An 18,445-nucleotide genomic window follows, 5' to 3' on the forward strand; every position below is an offset into this window, starting at 1 on the left:
TAAAACAGAGGAAACTGGATTAAAGATCTTTGAACTGGATTCCTTTTTTCACCACACTGGAAACCTTTTTACAAAAGATGCACACAGTTCAACCCCCTTTTATAGAGTAGGGGCAGGCTTTAATTTTAAATCAGAGTAAGAAACTGGCACACAGGCAAATTAGCTTACAGAATTTTGATTTTTAAAAATATATATTATTTTAATGATATTCCTTGGCTTTTGTGACTCACAAATTGCTTAAAGCTGTATGTCTGATTCGAAAGACATGGGAGAATTTTAATACTGCTTCGCATCATTTATTAATTCAGTCTCAAGCAGGTTTTATATTACTAAAGAGAAATGTGATCTAGTATTCTGTATGAAAATATGTGCATAGGCATAAAAATGAAAGCACATATTTTCTGGTATCACCTGAACTTCTCTTATCTATTCATAGAAATAAACTTCCTATTGAAATATATAATTTGTAAGAAATTTATTTTTTTTTCTTTTCCTGTTAGTGTGCTATTCAGAATGCAAAATAAGATCCTCAAGACTGAAAATTAAGAGCCTGTGAATTCAAAACACAAGTAAGAAAGACCAGAGATGGCTGAAGAAAAGCAAATCAGCTTTAAGTGTTTGAAGTTTGAATGTTCAAGTATTTTTAAACAGGTTTGTTTTTCAGAGAGAAATCACATCAGTAAACATTTTGCCATTTTCTGATATTTTAGAAACCACCTGCTGATTTGCAACAGCTCTCACTATATGTGTAAATTTATTATTTTCCTAACAACATTAGCCTTCTCATAAATGCAGTCTAATTCTACAAGATGCTGAGTATTCACAACTCACATGAACTTTTCTGGGGATTGACATTGCTCAAAACCTTTTAAGAGCTACATACAGAAGTTATCTGTTGCATGTATCAGAAGTATTTTTCCAACTATTAAAGGTCTGGTTGACAGAGATTTCTGACCACATATCCAATCCTAACTAAAACAAAAAAATAATTACCTTTTCAATTCAAACAAAGCATGTTATTACTGTTATTCAGAAATAACAGGTATTATTCTAGCATCTATTAAGTCCAGAAAGGCTTTAACTTAAAGACTGAGTCAGAAATCTGATCAATTTTTTTCTTCTTTCTTTTCCTACAGAATATTGGGGGACTTGTTTTGTTTTTTAATATATAGCCTTTAAGAGTAATTTGCTAAACTATGATTTGCAATGTGCAAATAAGTCTATTTAAGTCCATTATCCTGTGTTATAAAGTAATTTCTGACACCTTAACAGCACTCAATTTAATTACAACACACTGAAACAGTAGAGCTGACTCCCAGAGGAACCAGTTTGGATCAGAAGATGATGATGTATGCTACCTGCTGATCAGCTTTCAGCATCAGATCCACCATCAGCTGTTTTCAAGAACAATATCAGAACATCTGCATCATCATAGTATTTTGTGCTGAAAAACCCTCCAAAATCTAGCAATTGCATGCAACAGTGTGCTCATACCCACACCTGTAAGCAGACATATTTAAAACCCAGCAGCTTTACTGTAATGACTAAAGGAGACCAAACAAACAAACCAAAAAAGCACCCAAAAAAACCCAACCAAACAAACAAACAAAAAAAAAACAGTCAAACCAAAACAAACAATCCCCCCACCAAAAAAACCAAACAAAAACCCCCAAAACAAATGAAAAAAACACAAAGAAACCCTTTTGATTCTGATTCAGTAAGCATCAATTTCTGCACCAGAATCCCCATTGGGTAATTCATCAAGGCGTCTATTCTGTATCTAGTGTGGCAAGACAGAGAAAACACTTACAGCCTCCAAAAAGAAAAACGCTTGTGACAAAGCTATTAAGCATTCCTGGTGATTAAGCAATGGACACTCATTATTTCAAGACTGTCTTGAACCAATGCCCCAGACAAAACCACGCAGATCATATCTGCTGCTGTCAGGATGAAATGAAGGCATGATGATTTTCTGTATTCCTTCAGGAAAATGCAAGTTACTCAGTAGTTTCCACAAAGCTCTTCCTGAGGGAATATAGAAGTTAACTAAGGAAAGAGTATATAATTTCTCTTGTGGCTCTACAGAGAGATGCAGGTCGATACCTTAAATTTAGGTAGTATTTTTACCTTTGGAGCTTTTACAGACTCAAAAGCAGTTTGAAGCAAAACCTTTAAGGCAGCATAAATGAAAGGATTCTATTTCTGCTGGTGTCTGAAGATTAAATACCATTACTTGCCTTGCTCAAAATGAAAGGAATTGGAAATTACTACTCTACCGATTGACATGTCACAGGAAGAAAACTAGCTGCTGAGCTGGCAAGCAACCATGCAAATCAAACCCAAAATGTGGTTCTGTCTGTATAGAGGAGTCTGAAGAGGGCAAAGAAAGGCTGTAACACTGGCTGTCCAGGCAGAAACTTGCTATACATGCTTTGTAGACTCTACTTTCATACCAGTCTCTCAATCAAAGTTTCATGCAGATTCATCTCTTGTGCAGCAGATTCACTTTATAAATGTAGAAAAACCACATACATGTTTGCTTTTACAACCAAGAATAATGTAAAGAGAGATGCAAGTAAATTAACAAAATAAGATAAGCATTCTTCAAAATACTTGAAAAATTTAACATGAAGAGCACAGTGTTCTCAAAGAAGCCACCATCTCACTTCTCCATTTTCAAGGGGACAATGAAGTGTTCACATTGGCTAACAGGAATTCAGAAAAGAAAGATATACACTCTTTACAGCACAGATCCCCTTTAAAAATTGCAAAGGACTTCGCTTTTATTTCTGAAGATGCAATGGAGTCAAATGCTGAGTTTCGTATAAAATAATCTAATATTGATTTTAATGAAGTATTTTACATTACTTCTAAGACCTAATATGGATGAGATTGACAGAAGCTCTTTCTCTTTTAGGACCCTAAAGTTAGGAGATCCTACAGTGCCATGGAAGGATGAACTCAACGGAATTCTAGAAACTTAGTTGTCCTCCTCCCATCAGTAGAAAAATGAAAATTAAAAACGCCAATCCCAAGAGGCAGTAAACTCTGTTGCAAACAAGTTTCCAAGAAGAAAACTGATGACTTTCAAAGCTATTAAATGACAGTGCCATCTGACCTTGACGGATATCTGATTACACCATTCTTTTACAAACATAACCACAATTGCTTTAATGAGCATCTTTCCACTTTCTTTACTGTGTTACAAGGTCCCTGTGTTTCACTCAGGATTTCCCTTCCAAAACTGACAGAAATACCAATACTTTCTAATACAGAATCAGATTATTTCACATCCTTGTTTTTAAAAAACCATTTTTGTACACTGCAGTGTTTATAGTCTAAAGTGTCCAAAATAGTGTATATAGTATGGTTCCAGGCAAAAAAAAAAAAAAAAGTAGTAACAGCAACACTGTCACAGAAAATGACCTCCTCTAAATTCCAGTTAAGACAAACTTTCTCCTAAAGAGAATACAAATAAGTGTGTGCAAATCTAGCAGATATAATTAAGCAATCAACAATTATGTGGTGAAATGGACTGGAAAAATAAAATTAAAACAATAAATGTTAATTTGTATTTGCTAACCATGGAAGATGTGGCTGGTGTTCTGCAAGGCGCAAAATCCCTTTAAAAAAAAGAGGCTCTTAAAAATTCAAGGAATGATATGAGGAAGTCACATTTAGGAAAGTCTACCTAGATGGCATTCATTTGGATTATAAAACAGCTACAATGAAAATTCAAGGCTGTGTACACATGCTTATTGCTCTGGCTTAAAAGGGCCACCAGAATATATTTGGAATGCACAGGTTGGAAGCAAGAATCAAATTATGGCTGCATTTTCCTATGATGCGAGTGCACACATTTTCCAAACTGCAATCTTGTGGCAGGAAGAGCATTTGAGTCATGTGTGCTTGCATGACTCACAAAATACATATTAAGGAGAGATCTGAAAGAAGGAAGGGGAAAGGCCCTGTATCCCTAACTGGGAGATTACTCCTTTAGCAGGATGTGGTTTCAAACAGGAGGACAGTAAGACATTGAACCTAGCATTGCTAGAAGAATCAGAGAGACAGGGGGAACTACAGGAATCTGCACTGGACATATACAGGAAACCTCCCAAGGCTTGGAGAAGAGGATTATAAGCATAAAAAGAAAATTTCAGTAAACCATTACAACTGATAGAGTACCAAGTAAAATTTTAGATATGCTTTCCAAATGACTTACTTAAGACAGAGTAGTGCCTTAAATCCCAGAAAAGATGTATTGATAAGCTAGAAAGGGCAATGGACTTTGAATGGTAAAACATGTTCCTGCTTCTTGAATAATTTCAAACTTCACTGCAGTTAATTAAACATATGCAAATGCCACTTACTCAAATCTCAGCAACCCCCATTTTTAAACAAAGAAAGGATATTATCCTGACCCTACAGCAGATCTGCCCAAATTTGCAGTATGCTCAAAGGGTTACCAAAATACATTTTTCTTCCTTAATCCTCAGCTTCTCCTCCAGAAGGTGATCAATATCAATTCCTTTCACTCTTCTATTTCCACATTTCTTTTGGTCTTTGTCAGCTCAGTATTGTCAAAATGCAAAAACAACAGCAGAGCTTACGCTCTACTTCTAAAGGGATGTCCATAAGGAATGAGAACCATATGAGCAGTACTCTTAATAACTGTGTCTTCTGCTGATGGTATTTCCTTTTGAACTTCAGAAAGATTTGCTGTCACCTTTGGCTTACACTTTGTGCCTATTTAAAAGTACAGTTATGTTGCAGGCATAGCTCCAGAATATTTATCCACACGAGTACCTAAATATCTGGCTGGATAATTTTAAGAAATTCAGATGCATGGGTCCTACCAGGTAGTTTTTCCTCATGAAAATTTCACTAGATTACCAGATCCCAAGAACAAGAAAAAGCAGAAATAAATCTACAGCTCATTATGCAACATCATGAAAAAGCTCGAGTAAGGCTCTAGCTTCATGCCATAAGAATCTGAGAAGGAGACTTTTAGAATTTGGATGGGTTCAGTGTCTCTTCTTTAAACCGGCTGCAGGAGCATTACTAACAAGTGGTGTGCTGCAGCACAGGGACAAAACTAAGAGGTCTGTGAACCTTCATTTGAAGTGTCTCCTCTCAAATCCCAAGGTCTCCAGCAACTTGTCTCAAGCTGTTCTGCAGTTAAAGCTCACAATGAGGCTCTTTCTCTGCACTCTCCCTACAACTTGCAGTGAGAAGAAATTACTAGTAGAGAAAAAAAATAAAAATAAAACAATTTAAAAAAAACAGCTCAGAGAAATAAATTCAGCTCTGGTATATGGAAGCACAGCTCCATGAGCTCCCAGAGGAAGGAGGTGCAGCCCTTTCAACCAGCACTGAGCATGACATTTCTGCTCTTCTACCAGCACACAAAGTCCATTCACAAAGCTACAGATCAAACAATAGTTTCAGAGCAGATTCAATTAATCCCTTTAGGTGTTTGAAGCTCAACACTGCTGAAATTTCCCCTGAAACACAACACAGAAGCCAGTACCAGGGGCTGCTCTGTTGTCTATACAGAGCACATGTCTGAAACACCTCAGACTGGGTGTCTAGAACATTTAACAGATTCAGCAGAACAAAGAATCATTATGCAAACTGAAGTGACCTTAGGAGATTGAGACAGTCTATGCCCTTCTGTCTTAAAGCACGTGAAGTTTAGATCAAGTTGCCAAGGGCTTGTCCAATACAGGATCTTCAATAAGGAAAATATCACTACCTCTCTGAAAAAAACAGTTTTAATGTCTGACCATCATTATGGTGAAGAATTTTTTTCCTGGTATCTACTTGGGTTTTATCATGGTCTATTACTCGTGCCTTTTATCTCTCATCTTCACCACTATGCACCTTGAGAAAAATTAGGTTTCATCCATCTTCTCTACACCCTCCCATTAGGCAGCTGTAGACAGCTCATGACAAAAGATTATATAAAGTTAATTATATTTAACTAGCAACTGCCTACAGCTCACCAACAGGAAAATTCCTGCCTTTCAGGGGCCTCAATAACTTAGAGATGTAGAATCCACAGCATTACTCTCTCCTCCAGAAGAGTTGTCCATATCCTCACCTTCAGAAGACTGGCAAGTAGAAATGGTTTGTATAAGACACAGCTAGGCGAGATGGAAGAGTGAGCTTTGAAATTTTTTTGCAAGATTTTGGAGTGGAAGCCTCACTCTAGAAGTGAAACACACAAATTCAAATCCTCCTTCTGCTTGCTCACACTCAGGTCTGGAACATATTCCCTTAGCAGTGGGGAAAGCTACTGCCCAATAACAGTTTATGGGAGTAATCTCCAGTGCTCTTGTCCTACCCAAGCACTGACCAAGAAACATATTAAGAGAGAACATGGCTCAAGGTCAACAGCAGCAAGGGGAAAGCAGCTCCTGCACTGGTCCTGCTTTTCATCTGGTGACTTGCATGTACATGAGGCAGAAAGAACAAATGTACATCACAAAAATACAACTCGGTGCAGAGACGACTGAGCTGCTGGAGAGCTGAGCCAGTGAATATAGATAGAATGGTACAACGTGGCAAGGACTTCACCAGCTTCACAGAGGAACTGCGTGAACAGGGAGTTAGCATAGCAGGATATTGAAAGCAATAAGCCTTGCCAAGTGGGCCAATATGGCTAGACTGTGTCTGTGTGTAAGTGAAAATCCAAGCACTGCTGTGCCCTATGTTTTTCCCAATTTAATCTCTACTTGCCTTAGCATTGCTGGCTCTATGCTCCATTTTACACCACACACATTTCTGGGTACAAAAAGTAAGCCTACACTTGTGAAGAGACCAACATGTCTAAATATGCACTGGGCTTCCTCTGAGATTACCTACCAGATCCAACTGTGTGAACAACTCAAGACACAGAAATGCTTCAACTCCAAAAAGATATTGGTGTGATCTCAGCACTGGGCTGCTTAACCCTGTCAGTACTGAGGGAGACCCTGTCATGCACAGATGCAGCTTGACATGACCAGGAAACTTTAAAGCTGTAACAGTGATACACCTGGAAATGAGGAGAGTTACAGGCACAGCACTTTGGATTTGGAAGGCAGCTACTGCTTCAAGTGCACAAGTGGTTTTGTGACCTGGAAGCGAAATACCAGGTTTCAGCTGATTTTTTGTAATATTATCCTTGATTTACACATGTGAAAGAAACAAGGATGAAGCAAACAAACCAGATAACTGGTAGAAGTATTTGTGTGTGTCCTGAAAAGGACCAGGTATCATGTCCTCTACTCTTAAATGTATCAATTTCTCATATCACTATGGACTTTAAAGTGGTGTGTCACATAATTTCATTTTATGCAAAATTCAAGTTGTCTTTTCAAATCATATATACACAGATCAGATCGTATATATACAGATCACATTGATTTGCAAGCTATAATGATCATGCCTTATATATGTGAGTGTGGAGTCCAAAATCTTCAAATCAGGATGTGATTGTTGCTGAACACCCTGGTGCTAAACACCAAGGAAGTACCTGTCCTGAGAAACTAAGTCGGCTGTTCTTCTCTAGCTAAGGGCCTGAGCTATAAAGCTATCAATCTTCTCAGGAAAAGAGTGTTTGGGATCCTGATGAAACTTTATAAATATATATATATATATTCATTCCTGCATCATGATCTGCATTCCATGATGTATTACTTTCCATGCATGTGTAGCATGTTCACAGCCCCATGGGTTGAAAATAAGAGGAATAATGTTATACAGACTTTGGAATTTCTTACTACCATAAAAGACAAAGAAACTTTAATACTGTGAAAAGCAAGTCATCACATGTCACCTTCCAACCCTATCATACATATCTGAAGAACCCAGTGACCCATGGTCTTCTTAGGGAAAGAGCTTTTCACTTGTGGCTGAATCCTGAAGATAAAATCATTATGTAGGGTGATTGGAATAATGATGCAAAGTTAACACTCAGACCTAAGTATTTCCAGACACATTTTCCCTATTTGGCAGGAAACTTGTTTTGTAATACACAGAGTCCTCCTAATATAACAGCACCGCAACTGCATCTTAGAACAGAACAAGTCAGTTAATGGACTGTTAGGACACTTTTGCTGTGTAACACCATTTAGATGCATATATTTAAAAAACAGGTGGATAATCCAAATGTTCAGTTACTAGGACACTAACAGTTATGTCCATGGCAATTTTGTTTCTGTTCTTTAAACAAATCATCACTTGCAAGCACTAATGTTAAAACCAGAAAGCCACTCTAGTACACAGTGGCTATAAATGCCAAATCAATTTTCAGCAGATAATAAAGTCCATGTTTTACAATCAGCAATACACTGTTTTACTACCCAAAATGTAAGCTAATAATATATAGCTCTGCTAAATGGAAAATGCAGATATGCTGTTAAGAAATGGGCTGGCTGTGAGATGATGGATCATTTCTGCCGGGACCTTCTTAAAGCTATGTGCAAATGTTTTGAAAATATCACATGATGTGGCCATGTGTTAAAAATTACAGCCAGTTAAGTTCTCTGCTAAGAAAAATATGTGGGCAATTTATGAAATGCACTCCAGGATGGAGATATCTTAAGTAAAACCAGATTTTGAAAACAAACCCTTTTTTTTTTTGAAACATGAACTGAAAAAAAAAATAGTTGCAGCCACATCTGGAGAGCAGAAGTAAAGAAAGGGTGGTCTGACCTAATACCAGGCCATCTTCTGAAAGAGCAGCATTATTTCTGGGCTACAATGACTGTGATCACTGATTGTCCTTTTAAGGAAACCATGCTGAATACTGCCATGGGCAATAATAAAGCATTTTGTAGGCCAACATCTGTTCTTTGAAAGTACTATAAAATGACTGATAGATTTGTAATGTTTTATAAATAAAGTCCGGAATAAACAGTACAAAAAAAAAAAAAAAGGAAAAAAAAAGAAACCAACCACCACATTCACAGTAATCAGAGAAACTGGTGTACGGTATTAGATTTGAACACTGTTCCCCCAGGAACAATTACTTAGAGATAAACGCTTCCTAGAGTTCGCTACACAGAATGACAAAATGGTTAACTTGGTTACGGCAAGCTGCATGTTAACGGGATTATCTTTCTAGAGACTTTTCTCAGAGTTGCAGCAGTGCCTTCACAGAAGTCTGAATGGCTTTTACAGCGCTTCATTAGCCAGCCCGATGCTGTCGCTTTGCCCTGACAGGAGAGCAGGGAGGTGAGTGCCCAGTCACAATTATAACAGTATGAGCAATTCGTCTTTGAAGGGCAATTTTAGTTTGTGTAATTGTTATCACCACACATAAACCAGAACCCGTCTTTATTACTTCCTATTATTTCCCCAAAAGAAGGACCTCAGATGTCAGAATCACTAAAGGGATGGTTCTGAAATCAAGACTTCACACATACACAAAAGGCACTGACATAATATCAGATTACATAAAAATACACATCCTTTTAATCTCCTGTACATAATGTGCTTACTTTTAAAATACAAAATCTGCCCCAGATGGCTAATAATGCCCATTTGAAAAAACACAACACCACAATATTAAAGGGCTAAAATATGCTGTGAACAGATTGAGAGGCAGTTCATCCTAGAGGAGAGTAAAAAAGTGCAGATGGGTGTCAAAAATAGCCAAGTGTCAGATCTGTTCAAGTATCTCCATTCTGGCACATGCTCCCAGTCACAGCTGTCAGTGTATTCTCTGTATCCAAGTGCAAGGTTTTCTAACACTCAGAGCTGACATTAAAACACACTTCTTGCTTGCTACTGCTTTAAGAGAATGCTGCAAATAAAAGATTTATTTAATGGTTAAGCTTAACGAGTATTGATAAGGGTATACATACTTGAGTGTGGCACATGCCATTTTGATTAAAGATGCATGAAATTTTAACCAGCAGGTAGATTAAGTAATTTAAATGCCAAAGGCTTAATAGGTTTTCAAAAACGTCCACTCTAGGCATTCCAACAGTTTGCCAATACACCGAATAATGCATACAAGGATCAAAACTGATAAGATTGTGTCATTTTAGTACATCTTAATACCTTGATAGAACACAGAAAGAGTAAAGCACAGGAGAAGATGAGTTTCATACAAACATAAGGGCAACATCAGTGGATAAAAATTATGCACAATGCACATTTTTTCTAATTAATGAATTACCACGGTATTTCTAATGAAGACCATATTCCCAGGAATGCAATGCATGCAAATCAAATTTGGTGTTTAAAGGGTTAAATTGACCTTTCATAGTCCTCAGTTGTTATCTATGCAAATTAATTTGCCCATATTTCAACCATATAAATCCTCTTAACCTTGTGCTTTGAGCAAACAGAGCCCACTTTCTCGTTACAATCGCAGGATCAGCAAACATACCAGCAGTAGGGTATGACCGTATACAAAAATCCTAAAAGGAAAACATTCTTCCAACAACTGGCAATACCTACATGCAACTGTGGCTGCAGTAAACTGGCAGATACTGTTTCAAAACACCATCTGCGAGGTGTACAGACTCTGTGATCAAGCATAGCCTCTTCTGCCTGTCCTACCCAAATAATCCACAAGAACCAGCCAGCTGTAGGATCTCTAGCCCCGTCTTTTTTTTTTTTTTTTATCCAGAACACAAGCTGTTATAATCAGGCACATGGCTTTCTCCAGTCCTTACCAAAGGGGGAAAAAAACACAAACAAAACACACCGAATTCAATCTACTCAGTCGTGGTCAAGCATCTCATAAAACGCCTCAGACAAATCACCCTGCATAGAAGCATTTTTATTGGCAATAACACTTATCAATAAGACAAGTGATTGTAAGATCCAAGGGTAATATTTTCCTGAGGAAACCGACCTATTATAACTCCTAGCTCCACAGCAATTCCTCTAATTTAGCAGATTTTTAAATATTTTTTTTATTTTGAATAAACATATTTTGGTGATTTGCCTGGTGACAGTGAAGGACTACGATTTTAGGACATGGCTGGAATAATCTGTTTTGTAAATCTCCCTCACTTCTCCAACATAAACAGCTTTTCACAGAGATAATTTCAGCTGATGGGTAAACGCTGGGAATGATCTCCAACGTTCAAATGTTTGCAGATTCAAGGTGCAGCTGACAGTCATGAAAGCCAGCCCGAAGCTGTATTTCTCTTTGCTAAAAATGATCCCCCGTGCAGAGACCAGCACCCACAAAGCTGGTGACTTTCTGCTATTTCTATCCCTTTTCATTGAAACATCCAGTCCTGCTGTAAGTATCATCTCTAGCAGTTCACTTGCACAAATTCCCCTCCCCCAAACACATACACAACAGAATTAGCATCCGCGATCGCTCCGTACCCGTATCAGCTTGCAAATCACCCTCTATATTAAAAGAGAAAAGAAAAAAAGAGAGAGGGAAAATATACTATCAAAAAAAAAAAAAATCAGCATTTCCTCATTTAGAACCGAAAGAGCTGCAATAATTTCGACTCACCAGGCATCCTTGGATAAAATATACCACACTGTAAATGGCTCTCTCCTAAAAGCAAGCTTATTTAGGGCTCAGTGCCTCCTGTTCTGGAATGAACAGAGAGAAGCGAGGAGGGCCATCAGAACTGGCTGTGGCAGCGTAGCTGGAGGCAGGATGCTGGGCGCGTGCGTTTGCCAGGCAAAGACAGATGGAGAGCTGACACTCTGTATTGCACTTGGAGCAGAAATGTGAATGATGACAGGAGCACATGTGGCCTTGAACCCAGCCCTGTCTCTTCAGGCAGAACAATGACAGGGATGTGTGTGCAAATTATCACAACCCCGGCTCCCCTCAGCTGACTCCTTTTACTCTACCTTTCACACCAAGTTCCAGATGACCAAAGAATAGAAACTAAAATGCAGAGCGATAAGCCAAACACTGAATTATTCATTTTTTCCTTAAAAGTTAACCCTTTCCTCTGCTGACAACAATTAAAGAAAAAGCATCACTTTGAATCAGCTCTCCTCCAAACGTGGAAAAAAAATTCTTTATTTTAACAGCCATAATTTTGCACTTTGTAAGACTATGCCTGTTTATTTAGCTGGAAATTCAAAACGTGCACAAAAATATACAAGAGAATTTCCCGCCCCCCCCCCCACTCCCCACCCCCTTCCCACACTTCTGTCATTATTATTCTCCTTTACTATAGGGAATGGAGTATCAAAATCACTCCCTCTCTCAGATCCACAGTAGTATGTGTAAAATAGACCACACTTAGAAAGGAGACCACTTACATTTTACTATGGTGCTTTTAACCCCCTGGGATCCTTCCATTGATATGTTCCAAACATTTGCAGCTCACTCTCCTTTACCTTGCATAGTGATCCATGGGGGATGAAAACAAAATCTTCCCTGTAAAGCTTTTTCAAAAGCTAAACAATCATGTCCTCCCAATTTCTGATTTTGTGAACCCCTTAAATGTTTATCCTTCACATGAATAAGGTATGCCTGGCTAGGTTCAATTCACTCTTCCCTATTAAGCTTTAATGGACACCATGATACATAAAACTACAAGTCTTTGTTATAGTGCTTTATCTAAAGCTGGCTATTTTCTTCTCAGCAGTCCCTCTTTAGTCCTTTGTAAAACATCTTTGCCTCTTAGAAGAAGCATAAGCTTGACTCGCATGCCTTCTGTAGCACACAGCTTTGCACAACATTCTAGGCACAAGAAAAAATACCGTCCTTTTTAAAACTCTCCTCCCATTCAGCACTTGCAAAGTGCTTTAGTAACGAGCCATTTCTCCAGCAACTAGCATGTAGGTCCTGGTTCTGACTTTGCCTTTGCATTATACATTCAAACCTTTTGGAAAGGCAACAATTCTCAGTCAGATCTTCCCAGTTTAAGGTCTGTTCTTGTGTACTTATTTATGCACCCCTCTGATTTTGCGTTATGCCATCTTCTGCCTCTATTATGAAGAAACAACTCTGCTTTTAGGCCTTCCTCTTCCTTCCTCTAGCTACCACAGAGCCTGATAAAGATCTGTTTAGGAAAAGGACACACATGCAAAATTAAGCAGAAAATAACAGTCCCTCCTGATGTCCAGACTGAACTCATTAATATTTCTCTTAAAGAAAACGAATCATTTAATTTACTGATATTTCTTTAATATCTTTTTAACACAAGCTAAGTGGCACCCTTAGGTTTCATTTAAATAGGAAAGAAATTCCAAACACAGAACTGGCAAATCCAAGACTATCAAGAAAAGGAGCAGCTCCCCTGCCCCAAGAAACAGCCCAGCACTAACAATCGAATGTGTCTACTACCTGAGGCAGGTCTTTTCTTCGTCTTCATCAGACGTCTATCATAATGAAGTTCTGTATAATGGATTTTTGAGTGTCAGCCCAAGAGAAACATGCAAACCAAAGCATGAAAACATCTTCCTGACTACTCTCATGAAAGGGGGAAAAGCAGAGGGGCAAAGGGAGAGAAGCAAGGGAAATGGAGACAAGTGAAGTCTGCGCCAACAAGGCCTTTAAAGACTTTACTGTCCTTTTGGTTTTATTTTTTGATGCACCATTTAAAACCAGTCAGTTAGTATTGTACTTGCTACGTTGTTTTTCTTTTGTAATGCTGTACTTGACATGAAAGGAAAAACATTTTCACAGTTGGAAATGCAACCTTTCATCAACATAGATGCAGCCTGAATCAGCTTCAGAGTAGAAAGTAACGTGTCAACGCTATGACGCATTTTAATAAAACCGAACAATATTCACTCTTTAAAAGAAGGTCTTAATATCAGTACATTGTAAATCCACAGACCATGGCTCACGAAATTGAACTTCCATATGCTGCGTGATTATGCATCTTTTTTCTGTGTGTAAAAAGCCTTTTTAAGCTGTTATCTGACTACAGTAATTGCCACTTAAATTGATCCACGTCAACAAAACCTGGATCCCTGGAGATTCTCACCTAGAAGTCTGCTCATGGAAGGGGCTAACAGAATGCCTGTGCATCTGAGACTACTTCAGCATTTTCTCAAGCAGCCAGCTGCATGAATAGTTTTCCCCTCTCATTATTTAATACACTGAGGCAGGCTGCAACCCATTTGGCAGTCCTCCCTGAAGAAGTATCTGTGGAAATTTATTTGCTTTCCCCACCCTCATTTCTAATGCAGTACCTAAAGATTGCAATACCTAAAGCTTGCCCTAGAAGTTTTTGCACCACGTCTAAAATTTTAGCAGGCCAAGCAAAAGTGGACAGCCCATTCTGTAAAATGGTTTTATTCTCCACCAAGAAAGGAAAGACACCAGTTTTAACACAGAACAGTTCTTCTGCATCACAAGAGTCAGAGTACTGCCAAAATGAACAGGATACAAAGACAATGAAAAATCTACAAGACAATCTAGGCCCGGTTTCTTTATGGTGCACATTATGTTACACCATCCTGGATGGGCACCAGCTCCTTCTTTGACCATCACTCAAAATGCTTTAAAAAATAATTTTAAATCTTCCTCTAGGAGTCCTTAGTTCGAAAATGGGTAGAGGATGCAAACCAGTCTCCATAGTCTTGTATTTGAAGGGGAAGTAAAAAGATTTTTATGCAGTGGATGATATAAGGTAGCCAAGACATGGATCTGATGGAAAAGGTAAATTCCTAATGTCCATCATGTAAAAGCAGAGAGATTGCCTTTTCTGCAAACCCAGCTTAATAACAGGGACTGGAAGTCCACTGAAACACATCTGTAGTTAATGAAAGCTCTCTATTAACAGTGAAGGAAGAATTTAACTCAAAGCTTTTCTGTAGGACTTCTCAACTTCCCGCTCTACTTATAGCAGACTGTTGTGATACATTGTGACTTCACACAGTGGGTATTAAGTGAGTTAATTCAAAGGAGCTGAAACCTCATTGATCCTAATTGAAAGCAATACACCCAACCAAATAGTTTTCTACCCCATCTGCTCTGGCCTGCCACCAGCTATTCAATACAAGAGAATTAATAGTTTCAGATATTCTAACAGACCCAATAAAAGCACTCATTTAAGCAGGACTGCATTAACAAAGTGAAAAACCAAGGGCAAAATGGGTTCAAATGGAGCATTTTACTCCTAGTTGGCTTTAACAAAGCTGAATAATGCTTATTCTGACTTTTTATGTGCAAGACTTGATAAACTGAATGAGAAGGCACTCAATGATCAGTCAACGAGCATTGATGAATGGTCATTAGGACCCCCCCAATCTCAGGGAAGGCCATTCCACAAAGTGGCACACCAGCTTGAAAGGGCGGACTCACTAATGTCCAGATTTCCCCGCTTGCTTGTTCCACTTTCACTTTCAGACCACTGGCCACCAAATGAGGCTGACATATTGGAAAATAATCTTTTATGGGCGAGTGGTAAATAAAAATGGAGGCATTAGCTGGGCTTTCAAATTCAAATCTACTAGTTTTGTCAGCCCCAAAACGTTTTGATTTTCCACCCAGCTGGAAGCTATTAGTGTTTTCTTAAGGCATCCCACTGACAGGGCAAACCCACCTAATGTGTGAGCTGTGGAGCTGATGTGGGGACAGGAGACAACCACTTCTGGATGCTTTCTTAACTTTGTTCAGTTGACTGTCCAACCACAGTACAAGTAAAGGCAACACGTCCAGGAGAAGCTCAGTCATTTCTTGCTGCCCAAGTATCTCTGATTGCCTGGTGCAATGGCAGCCCACCTAAGCCTGTAATGGGACCCTCAGTGCAGCTTTTTCCATTACACTGTACCTAGCCTCCCTTGGTTTTACTGCACTACCACAAAAGGCTCAATCTACCCGAGAAAGGCACTTCTCTATAAACTTCTAATTCTTTCCTTGAAATGGAATTTAAATATTCCAGTAAGATATGGGCTTATCTGTTAACAGCAGCTCTTTATGCACGCAACACAAAACATTTGCCAGATAACACTAAACATTTCCCTAAGCATTTCCTTATTGGCAAGGCTTTCTGGACTTCTGAAAAAAGACAAATGAGACATTTAAAACATACACTGCTCTGTAAAACATAGAGTAATTGAGATTACCTACACAAATCAAACATTGAGCAGTTGAAAGGTAGTCACCAAGGTGGTAAGAAAATATTCTTCATTGTCTAAGACAAACTGTTCATGATGTTACCTCGAGTACTGCATTAAACTCACTGGAATTGAGAAAGCATTCGTGTCTTTGCATTTAAGAAAACTTGTAAGTTATATCCATACTTCAACAATACTCCAAAGAGTATTTTAAATAATCTGTTAAGAAAAGGCAGCCTTGACAGTGCATTAGACTTAACAACCTAGACTGCCTATTGCTTTTGGATCAAAAAGCACCCCCAAAAGTTAATTTTTGTTGAACACACAGAAATTCCAGTGACATTTTGGGTGCATTTCAGGTTTTAAAACAATGAAAATATGCATTTCAACTTAACATGAAAGAATAGTTCCATAAAAAATTAACTGACTCACAGTGGGAGGGACAACATTCACACCTTAAAGAACGCATGCTCTTTTGCTCTCTATATATGTTTTAGTAAAAACACTCACATGGACAAACTCACATATAAGTGTACCTGTCATGGGGTCTATATCTTTCACTAGATCTAGGCTAAACAAGTTTTGCCTCGCATTTTTATTAAATAGTATATTTTCTAAAATGTGGGTAAAGTAAATTAGAATTGACTGCTAATTTCTATCATCATTTGACTTCAAAGAAAATTACCACACCATCTGTGCATAGACACCACTCATACACTTTAAAAAATTTGATATTGATTTGAAAATACTTCTGAAAGAAAATACCAATGATTCTGTCTCACTAACAGAGAAAAAACACATTCAGTGTGACCTGGAGAGCCTGGAAGAGAATATCTGCTCCTGCTGAACTACAGCCATATTTTAGGATACAAAAAGAAGGGGAAAGGGAGAGGGCATGCAGGAAGGGGGGCAGTGAAAGAAAAAAGTGTTTCAAGCTATCAGTTGCTTTTTGACTTGAAGCTCCGGGTGTTTGTTCATTTAACATGGGTAGGGAAACTCCTCCTGCTGTAGTATATTAACCCAAGTTTTGACCTCTAATCGATGTCTTTTCAATGTATAGGATCTTCATAATAAAGATAATGTAGAGCATATTTGTGTGAAAGCGTATCTACCACTAGCCATAAATTTGAGCCTTGCATTTTTCTCTGTAACATGTCAATATTTGTGACACTAACTAAACATACTTTATTCATTTGACAAGGATTGTTACATTATATTGAAAACTTTTGTTTCAATGTCACCACCTCCCAGTTTTGACTGATGGCGAGTTAGTTTTGTTAAAATGCACGGGGTGATAGCGTATGCTCCAGTGAACTTTCCCTCCTCTCAGCACCAGAGACAAAAACCTGCAGCTCTGCTCTGTGCTGGCAGCCATCTGGCCAGCTTTCTCTCAATGCCTGCCCCATACCACACTGCAGGCAAAATTTCAGGGCTCTAGAGCTCTGTGGAGCTATTCATGACATACCAATTTCACATTTTCTGCTTGTATGCTTGCAACAATAAATGCTAATGAGGACTATGAATGACATTTTTAAAGACAATAAAAAGGTCTCCAAATCCCTTGCATATGGAGACACTATTTTCTAAACTTCACCTTCTGTTAGGGAGCCATTACACTCTAAAGGAAAAAAAATAACCTAAGGAGAACAATGAGATGATCAAAGCATAACCGAGTCCTTAAGAATTCCAAAGAAAACAATGTTTGCAAAACTAGCTTAATGACAGACAGATTTTATGCTGATGTACAGCACTAACACTTAAGCATAGTAACTATTTTCTCTCTCTTTTTCAGTAACACTGCTCCTTCTCATCGAGGGGCTCAGAACTGGCGGGGGGGGGGGGGGGGCATAGCAAATCCTCCCTTTCACTGATCACATATAACTCTACAAGCCACAGACTTGGACTCAGCAATTACTAATCTCTAGATGAGTCCAAGAATACTCTAAATAAGCCCCAGAATAAACTGTAATTACTAATGGATTTGGAATGCTACGCTTTCATAGACATCTCTGCGCTGACAAAGTGTGGCCAAGACAAATATCAAATTATACTTTCCACAAATCTGCCTGTTGGAATACCATTGCTAAGAGAAAGAAACGAGAAAAGGGAAAAGAGAAAAAAAAGAAAGAAAGAAAATAAAAGAGAAGAAGAAAGAAAGAAAGAAAGAAAGAAAGAAAGAAAGAAAGAAAGAAAGAAAGAAAGAAAGAAAGAAAGAAAGAAAGAAAGAAAGAAAGAAAGAAAGAGAAAGAAGTTGCCTTTACTCTGAGAAATGCCTTTTATATTAAAGAAGATTAAGAAGATTAAAAACACTTCCAGGAAAATCCACCAGGTGGAGCAAATACACAGCATTACAAAACATTTATTTATGCTCGTACTGCCATTTTCAACAGTATATGCAAATATTCTTACCTATTGACCTCCCTTCTTCACCCTTTTGTCATATATT

At 38.2% G+C, this 18,445-nt stretch overlaps 1 protein-coding gene across 7 annotated transcripts in view; it reads right to left on the reverse strand.

Moving 5' to 3' along the window:
* Positions 1-18,445, reverse strand: part of RUNX1T1 (RUNX1 partner transcriptional co-repressor 1) — a 114,495-nt gene that overhangs the window by 67,683 nt on the left and 28,367 nt on the right. The window contains exon 1 of one of the 7 annotated variants that reach the window (XM_064391381.1): positions 11,477-11,669. The exons of the other annotated variants lie outside the window; for them this stretch is intronic. Within the exon in view, the coding sequence (XP_064247451.1) occupies positions 11,477-11,483 (7 nt within the window). The 5' untranslated portion in view covers positions 11,484-11,669. Of the gene's footprint in view, positions 1-11,476; positions 11,670-18,445 lie in introns of those variants that run through there. 7 annotated transcript variants of the gene reach the window in all.

The sequence above is a fragment of the Passer domesticus genome, chromosome 1, assembly GCF_036417665.1.
Source record: "Passer domesticus isolate bPasDom1 chromosome 1, bPasDom1.hap1, whole genome shotgun sequence".
Lineage (NCBI taxonomy): Eukaryota > Metazoa > Chordata > Aves > Passeriformes > Passeridae > Passer > Passer domesticus.